General features: G+C 42.3%; 1 protein-coding gene across 1 annotated transcript in view; it reads right to left on the bottom strand.

Moving 5' to 3' along the window:
* Window positions 1–9,500, bottom strand: part of LOC100663018 (small ribosomal subunit protein uS4-like) — a 107,504-nt gene that overhangs the window by 61,349 nt on the left and 36,655 nt on the right. Inside the window, exons 4-6 of the mRNA XM_064293384.1 lie at window positions 6,262–7,957; window positions 5,572–5,657; window positions 448–634 (exon numbers count right to left, since the gene is read on the bottom strand). Coding sequence (XP_064149454.1) covers window positions 448–581 — 134 coding nt within the window. The 5' untranslated portion in view covers window positions 582–634; window positions 5,572–5,657; window positions 6,262–7,957. The remainder of the gene's footprint in view (window positions 1–447; window positions 635–5,571; window positions 5,658–6,261; window positions 7,958–9,500) is intronic.

Here is a 9,500-nt window from a genome sequence, read left to right as displayed (position 1 = left end):
CAGAAGCAGCAAATGAGTAACCAGATAAAGCGATTTGCCCTCTGACTGTGCTTTGCACTGCACCAGCTGCTGCCCTGGGGTTTCAGCATCACACCTCTGGCAGTGATTTCACCAAGTTAATGACAATCAGACCTCACAAGTGGACCCAATAGACAGGTAAACACACCTGAGTCAATTCAACCTCAGTGACTTCTCCTTTGACTGGCAGAAGCCTTCACAACGTGTATGGCTTGAGCTGCGGTGACCCTTGCGCTGGGCTATGGGGACATGAGGTTACACCTAACTCCATGAGCTGTTTGCAGGGGGTGAATCTAGGGGCTCAAAGTGAGTTCACACCAGCCACCTCCGATGGCTACACTGGAAACAGGGACAGCAGGCTTAGTGAGTGTGGCCAGAAGAGGGAATGGGTTGGGAAAGAGGAAACCCGGGTCCCTTAAGAGGTGGTACCTGCTGTGGCGCTGCCGGATCAGCACCCGGGCATGGTGGACCGACTTGGCCAAGCTCAGCTTGAAGACGTGGGTCTGCAGGCGCCTCTCCAAGAAATCCTCGATCTTCAGGCGCAGCAGGTAATCCAGCTTCATCTTGCCCTCACCCAGCACCCTGATTCAAACCAGCTGCCACAGCAGCACATTGCCTGGGAAAGGGGAGAGGAAGCACCAACTCAGTGTTCTGACCAACCTCAGGCTTGTGTTGCCTACTGTTACTGACAAGGAAACCCTGGTTGTGTAGTGGTTAAGTGCTACAGCTGCTGACCATAAAATCGGCAGTTTGAATCTACCAGGTACTCCTTGGAAACTCTATGGGGCAGCTCTACTCTGTCATATAGGGTCCCTGTGAGTCAGAACTGAATTGATAGCAATGGGTTCGTTTGTCTTGTTTTGTTTGTTTCTTTTTTGTACCACTGACAAAGCATTGTGATTAGGAGCTCATAGACTAGAATCCCTGCTAGTTAACCAGATGTGAGTGTACATCACTTTTCTTGCCTGTAAAATGGGGGGTAATATCAGTACCTACCATTCGAGGGCTGAGAATAGAAAAATCTAAAAGTAGCCATGTTCAAATGGGTACATGTCCTTCATAGTATCGTTCTATTTGTGAAATTTTCTGTAAAAGATAGCATATGTGAATAACCTAACAATGTACAGAGAAAAGTATCCAATAGACACCAGCTACTACTCAGCTTCTTCCAATGACCCCCAGCAGCTTAGGGGTTCTTCCTTACCCACAACAGGCCCTTGACTTCATTTAGTCTTTGATGACAGGAAGTAGGCCTTGTAAAATGTCCTAGTCCCCTAATCTGAAAAATGGATTACAATTCCTGCACTTCTTATGCTGCAGTGAGAATGGGAGTTCATACCTGTAAGCTGCTTACCTACCAGCACCTCTTACTGAATGAAGCACTGTCAAATGTTGGCTGCTGTTAAAGAGTTAAAGCCTTTTAAACACATGAGACTGAGGAAACTTTGCTCAGTCACACAGCGTCGAAGGAACGCCTGGTTCAGCAACATGGCTTGCTTGTACCAATAAGCAACGTCAAGGTGATGGTAAAAAAAAAACCACCAGCAGAGGAAACAGACCTTGGGGGTTCCTCCTTCTGGGTCCCTGTCTTCCTTGACTAGAAAGCTTTAACACCTGAGGAGCTGCCTTCCCTTCCCTACTTCCACTTCTCTGGAAATCCACAAATAACCCTTAAGCACCTGGTGTTCACCCTGCCTTCTGCCATTGCTTCTGTCACTGCTTTCCCACATGACTGTATCGCCTAACTCTTGTTGTTGTGTGCCGTCAAGTCGATTCCGACTCATAGCAACATCCACTTTCACACAAGTATCTTTATCTTATGACCTTAAGTTAGATGCATCTTTTTGACCCCACAATGTCTGTTCTACCATTCCCATGTGCCCAATATGATGAGTAATGATTAACTGTTCTCCATTGGTCCATCATGCCTGGACTGTGAGCTTCCCGAGACAGGATGGAGGAAGGAGTCTGATGAATCTCTGCAGCCCAAGAGACCATCTGAGGATTCTGCACATAGGAGGCCTCATGTCTGATGAATGACGAAAATCCCAACACCCCTCCAGACAAAGGAGGGTCTTGCAAACATCAAAGAACATATCCCAACACTATTTGTTTCATTAGTATGATTTCTTTTCTCATTTAGGCAATGATATTCTGTGTATAAAATCTGGAAAATACTAATAGGAAAGAGTAGAAAATAAAAATAACTAATAAATCCACCTCAGATATCTACTTTAATTCCCTATGGGTGTTTTCTTCAGTTTTCATGTTAATTTTTACTTGTGTGTCTATCATTGTTTATTCAACATTTTCATGTAATTCAGTATATTGAGAACTTATTAATACATGTATTTCAAACTAATATTCACCGTCATTTTATTATTATTGATAGATTAACATACACGCAGCAGTGAGCATTCTGCTGGCTAAATCTTTGTACTCTCACGGCTACTCTGTAGGTCACATGGCTAATAGAGAAATATCTAGGTAAAGTTGGATTTAGAAGTTAAATCCCTGAGTGCATATGGCTATGCTGTTCTTCAGGAGGGATGGTCTAATTTATTCCTACAGAACAGTGTTCTCTATATCTCTACAAATTTCCAATCTCAGTCAATATCTTGACGTATTTTCCAATTTATTAAAAAAAAAAAAAAAAAGTTGCCATCAAGCTGACTCTGACTCTTCAATTTGAGGGAGAGTAGAACAGTGCTCCACAGGGTTTTCAATGGCTGTGATCTTATGGAAGTTGATCACCAGGCCTTTCTTCTGAAGTACCTCTGGGTGGATTCGATCCACCAGTCTTTTTGTTAATAGCCAAGATCTTAACCATTTGCACCATTGGGGACTCCCCCAATTTAATAGGTAACACATAATAACTCATCATAACTCACTGCACTTTGACCTTCAATGGGGAGAAATCTTTTTCATGTTTATTATTAGTTAGATGTTATTAGATCTAGGTGTTATGGTAACAGCCTCTCATGCTGACTCAAAACTAGTTTCTCTGGGCACAAGGGAGAATTATGCTTCCTTGATCACTTGAGATATGAGGGGCTAAGAGAGCACATTGTGGACAGGGGGTGTCAACATAAATGACACACACACTTCAAGCCAGGCTATTTTAGATGGCCTCTGACTTGCCAGTGTCTATTCTAATTCTGGGAGGGTCCCACAATAATCAACTTTGATAAGAGAGGTAAAAACAAAAGAGCAAAGCATCTTCCTCTCCCTGAACAACTGCCTAGTGTTACCTCTTGGTGAGAAGGAGGTAACACGCACACCCCAGGAGGGTAAATCTGCAGGGAGTATTGAAAAGAAATATTCATACAGTGAATTTTTATACTCTGTATTATTTTTTTGGTCTGGAAACCCCCAAACATTGCTTTACGATCCTACTAAAAAAAAAAATTGACAAAATGTTCTTGGCTGATGAAATATTTGTTTAAACACTGTCCTGCAGGTTAATGTCCACAATCTTTACCATGGCATACAGGAGATCTATCACAATATGCAGGTCTACTTTGCACCCATGAGATCACAGTGAATCAGAATCAAGTCAAAGGCAACCAACAACAACATCATCATGACAAAAAAAAATGCCCCAATTTCTCCGCACTGTCTTCATTTTTCACCGTTTTCCCCCATTGCTTCTTGAGAGAGGACACTCTTTTATTCACCCTTGTTTCCCAGCACCTGCCAAAGCCATGATGACTACTTTTATTTTACTTTGTTTTTAGGATTCTTAGTCTGTTTTTGGAGAAAGAAATGAGACTTTCAACTGTTTTAAAAAAAAAGATGCAGGTAATCTTACCATCCTTTTCCTCTTCCTGATCCTCTGCCATAATAGAATATTTGAACAAGCACAATTGTAACGTGCCCCAGAATTTAAAGATTCCTCTTTGGGGTCCAACTAGAGCCCTGTGCTAAGTCTCATGCACAACATTCAGTGGAAAACAATTCCAGTTGATGTAATAAGGGTGTGTAAATAAATAACCCTGGTGGCACAGCAGTTAAGCACTTGGCTGCTAACAAAAAGGTCAGCGGTTTGAACCCACCAGCAGCTCCACAAGAGAAAGGCCTGGCAATCTGTTCCTGTAAACTTTACAGCCTAGGAAACCCTATGGGGCAGTTCTACTCTGTCCTATAGGGTCACTATAAGTCAATCTCGACTCGACGACACACAACAATAACAGTTACCATAACAGTGCTCTAAACAGCTTGTATATGATGAGTTTCCAGGAGAAAAATGTGGCAGGATGCTCCCTTAAAGATTTACAGCTTAGAAGCCATACAGGGCAGTTCTGCTCTGTTCTATAGGGTCACCTTGAGTCAGAATCTACTCCATGGCAATGGGTCATGATGAATTACATTTACAGAAAATGTGGTGCTTCTATAGGACACAACTGCTTACTGTCCGTAAGGGATACAGTTGTGTGGTGTATACTCACACAAAAAAATGAAAAACACAAACAGTACTCCCCACAAACACCTCTGATATCCTCTTTAAAGGGAAAACCCATTTACAAGGTAAGCTTGCTTTTTTGTGCAATGTATCTTTTTTGTTGGGCTGCAGTACAAAAGTACCATGAGCTGGATGGCCTCAAACAACAAGAATTTATTTTCTCATAGATCTGGAGGCCAGAAGTTCAAAATCAAGGTGTCAGCAGGGCAGTGTTTTCTCTCAAAGCTCGAGGGAAGGCTCCTTCCTTGCCTCTCTCCTAGATTCCAGTGGTTTCCCACAATCTTTGGCACTTCTTGGTTTATGGAAACATAACTCCAATCCTTCTTCCTTGTCACATAATGTTCCCCCCTCACTGTCTCTGGGTCCAAATATCTCTCTTCTTATAAGGACGCCATTCATTGGAGTAGGGCTTGTACGAATCCACTGTGATCTCATCTTAATTTGATGACATCTGTGAAGACCATATTTCCGAATAAAGTCACATTCTGAGGTTCTGGGTGCACATGAGTATTTGGGGGAGTCTGTCACCTGGGCTCCAAAATTCATGTCTGGCCCAAATGCAAAATACACTCACCCAATTCCAACATGCCCAAAAGTCTTCACCAATTGCAATATCAACACTAAGTCCAAAATCTCACCTAAATATCATCAACTCAGAAAGTTCCAAATCTCATCTTCTAATTCATTGAAATGTGGGTATGATTCATCCTGGAGAAACATTCCTCCCAACATGAAGATCTGGGAACTCAGGAAACAAATTATCTGCTTCCAAAATGCAGTGATGGAGAGGCACAGGATAGATTAAAAAAAAAAAATCCCATTCAAATGGAGAAATGGGAAAGAAAAAAGGAGTCTTGGGGACCAAGCTAGCAGGAAAACCCTCAGGGAAACTTACATTAGGTGTCAAGGACTAAGACTAATCCTCTGTGGCTGATGCTTTATCCTCAGGATTTCTTGACCTGCAGATGCCCCTGTGTTCCTGGCCTCTGTACCAACAGTGCTACCCTATCTGGCCTCTGCATCCACACTTCTGCCCTTGGAGTCAGTGAAGAGTTTACAACTAGTACTCCAGAGTACTACATCTCACATACCTTCAACATGTTATCAAGAGGGATCAGTCCCTGAAGAAGGACATCATGCTTGGTAAAGTAGGCGGTCAGTGAAAAAGTGGAACACCCTGAAAGAGATGGATTGACACGTGGCTGCAACAGTGGACTCAAGCATAACAACGATTGTGAGGATGGAGCATCACCGGGCAATGTTTTATTCTGTTGTACATAAGGTCTCTATGAGTCCAAACCGACTTGACAGCACCTAACAACACTACATTTAAAAAGATGCCCCAGTGGCACAATGTTTAAGCACTCAGCTGCTAACCGAAAGGCTGGCAGTTCAAACCCATCAGCAGCTTCGCTGTGGAAAAGACCAAGCAATCTGCTTTCTTAATGATTACAGTCTAGGAAACCTTTTGTAGAGCTTCTACACTGTCCTGTAGAGTCACTATGGGTTGGAAGCAACTCAAAGGCACACAACCACTAAAAAATACTCAGGGGGAAACGCATTTCAGTTTTCTTTGCAAACATTTCTATAACATTGATAATATGTGTGTATTAGTCTGGCAGGGGAGTATTGCATATTACAAATTGATAGATACTTCTAACAAAAGTCAGAAAGATATGTTAAAATCACGTGATTTCAGAATTTAGGGAAATGAAATTTCATACTTTAAGTATGAAGGACTGTTCTGGTATGTGGTTCCAAGTCAGACCCATGGCACCCACCATCCTTAGGGTGAGAAGAGCCAGTCATCTTCCTGTGTGGTCCTCAACATGCAAAGCCTAGGGGCTGTGATGTCGGGACCCTGCTTAAAGTTTGCTGGATTCCTTCCTCCTGTCTAACAGAAGCTGCACAATGGACTCCAAGTTCATCAGCCTCCTATGTCTTGGTAAATCCTGAAAGGGAAGGGAGGAGAGGGCTATGGTGGAAAACACAGGCCTGAAAAACTGGCCTCTACCTGCCTGGGTGAACTCATAGCCTGGATTCCTTGGAGTTGGCGTCCTATGAGAACCTGGGATTCAGTGGCTTTTCAGTGTGGCTCCCATTTCAGGTTTGTCATATTCAAAATATTCCAAAGAAATGGGACCCATGTCCCTGAGCTCCAAAATAGGATTTTCAACAACTTCACCATGAGCCCTGTGACCACAGCACACGAGGGACATACAGGTGTTCCGGATATTATAGAGATGACTCATCTCTAATGTGGTTTGCTTTCCAGGATTCTGTCTGAGCCAGAGGATCTGGGCACAAGTGAGTGAGCCACTTACTGTGTGGGCTGAATACAAAGGGTTTTACCAAGGAAAGAGGGGGGAGCAAGGAGCTAGAGGTGATGGGATAACACTGGGGGGCCTGTGGTTGAAATTCTTGCAGGAACTTGGCATCCCCTGTGGATCTTAGGGTCTCAGTTCTCCCGGACACTCTACCTAGACACGCCACACCAGGTTAAGCACAGCTCTGCATTCTTATAATGGAGGCTGTGACATTCCAAAGCTACAGTATCTGGAATGAATTACTGTAACCTCTATATGCGGGGAGAATCAAATGCTGGACCCAAAAGAACCCCCTGAGGACCAGAAGCTAAGATGCATTCTCTGGTCTGTCCATGAGATAGGGACCTGCAGGGCATCCCACTGGCACTATCTCAGGGGAAGAGACTCGTCCCCAGACAGTACCAACTGAACCTTGTATGGCATATTCTGGTGTAGGACAACAAATTTTTTAAGTCCAGCTTCATATTTTACCTTATATTTTTATCAAGTAAACTTGCCCTCATCTCCCATGTATAGTTTTCGTTGTTATAGAAAATTGCCTTTTAAGAAAACTTTGCTCATATTATTCAGCCATAAAGAGAAATGAACTTCTAATTCACGCTACCACACAAATGAACGTTGAAAACATTGTGCTTAGTGAAATAAGGTAGACACAAAAGGTCACATATTGCATTACCCCATGCATATGAAATATCTAGAATAGACAAATGCGTAGAGACAAAACTAGATTAGAGTTTGCCAGGCTCAGTGGAGAGGGGAATGGGGGGAGGCATTGCTTTTACAAATGAAAATAAAATGAAGATCTCAAAAACAGAGGGAGGTTGTGCAGCCTACTATTGTAATTGCTGACAATAAGTCATACGCCTGTAAAAAGCTGAATTGGCAAAGTTGTGTGATAGATCTATTTCAAACAATGCAAAAAACAAAACAAACAGTAGCTTCTGGGGCTGCTTATGTACAACCAAACACTTCATGGGATTTGGTTTCTTGCTTTGGAGGTTTATGGTCAGAGTTTCACAGGACAGTCCAGTTAATTGGCCTAATAATGAGTTCAGCGATTCTGTTCTACTTCTTACTTGGTTGCATAGTGCCTGGGGCCTTAAAACCTTGCAAGCTGACATCAAAGGCACAGCAATTGGTCTCTATTCACCTGGAACAACAGAGGAAGAAAGAGAGTCAGGGAATAGGAGAAGGATACGTAATGTGTGGCTAATTGCCTCCGTGAACAACTGCCTCCTTTGCCATGAGATCAGAAGAACTAGATGGTCCCTGGCTACCATTACTGAACATTTTGATCAAAGATTTCATAGAGAAATCATAATCAAATGGTTGAAAATACAGAACAGAATTTCAGATTCTCATGGATTCTAGGAGCCATAGAGGCTGGATGAACCCCTGAATCCATTGCCCTGAGAAAATATTTAAACTTTAAATTAAAAATTTCCCCTGAACTCAAAACCAAATAATATTTTAGCTTAACTAGTAAAAAGGTCTGCCTTCAGCATTATGCTCTTTTGCAACTATCTATATGGGATCAAATTGACACCAGCAACTCAAAAGATTACATACAAATATTGGGGAGCAGTGAGTTTATGTTAAGGAGGGAAGAACAACTCAGAAAAGGAGAGTGAGAATGGTTGCATAATTCGAAGAATATAATCAATATCATTAAATTGTACATGTAGTAACTGTTGAATTGGTGTATGTTTTGCTGTGTATATTCTCAACAACAACAAAACAAATAAAATTTAGAGGAAAAAAAGAAAAAGAGAGAGAGAAAGAACTAAGGTTGCCAGGACCAACAACAACAAAAAATGAAATTGTACTCATCTAGGCTTGGAGATGTAAGGAAAAAAGAAAATAAAACATTTGTTCAACATTTTCTCAACACTAAATAAAACTGGACCAATAAGCAACATCATGATAAATGGGGAAAAGATTGAAGTTGTTAAGGATTTCATTTTACTTGGATCCACAATCAACACCCATGGAAGCAGCAGACAAGAAATCAAAAGACCCATAGCATTGGGCAAATCTGCTGCAAAAGAACTCTTTAGAGTGTTGAAAAGAAAACATGTCACCTTGAATACTAAGGTGCCCCTGACCCGAGTCATGGTGTTTTCGCTCGCCTCCTATGCATGTGAAAGCTGGACTATGAATAAGTAGACTGAAGAAGAATTGACGCCTTTGAATTATAGTATTGGAGAAGAATACTGAATATAACATGAACTTCCAAAAGAAGGAACAAATCTGTCTTGGAAGAAGTAAACCAGAGTGCTCCTCAAAAGCAAGGGTGGTGACATGACATCTCACATACTTTGAACATGTTGTCAGGAGGTATTAGTCCCTGGAGAAGGACATCACGTGTGGTGTACTGTCAGCAAAAAAGAGGAAGTCACACAATGAGATGGATTGACACAGTGGTTGCAACAATAGGCTTAAGCATAACAACGACTGTGAGGATGGTGCAGGACTGTGCAGTGTTTCATTCTGTTGTACATGGAGCCACTATGAGTAGGAACTGACTGGATGGCACTCAACAAAAACAACAAGTAAAACTGCTGTTCTGGGAAGACCTGTCATGTCCGTTCTGGGGTGACTGTGTCCCTAGCCCACCACCAAGTATTCCTGAGCATCAGGGACTCCAGTTTGGGAGAGAAGCCCTGGAAGAATGTGAGGGAGGAGAAGCCCCT

The sequence above is a fragment of the Loxodonta africana genome, chromosome 11 (assembly GCF_030014295.1).
Source record: "Loxodonta africana isolate mLoxAfr1 chromosome 11, mLoxAfr1.hap2, whole genome shotgun sequence".
Lineage (NCBI taxonomy): Eukaryota > Metazoa > Chordata > Mammalia > Proboscidea > Elephantidae > Loxodonta > Loxodonta africana.
This window is presented reverse-complemented; position numbering and strand designations above follow the sequence as displayed.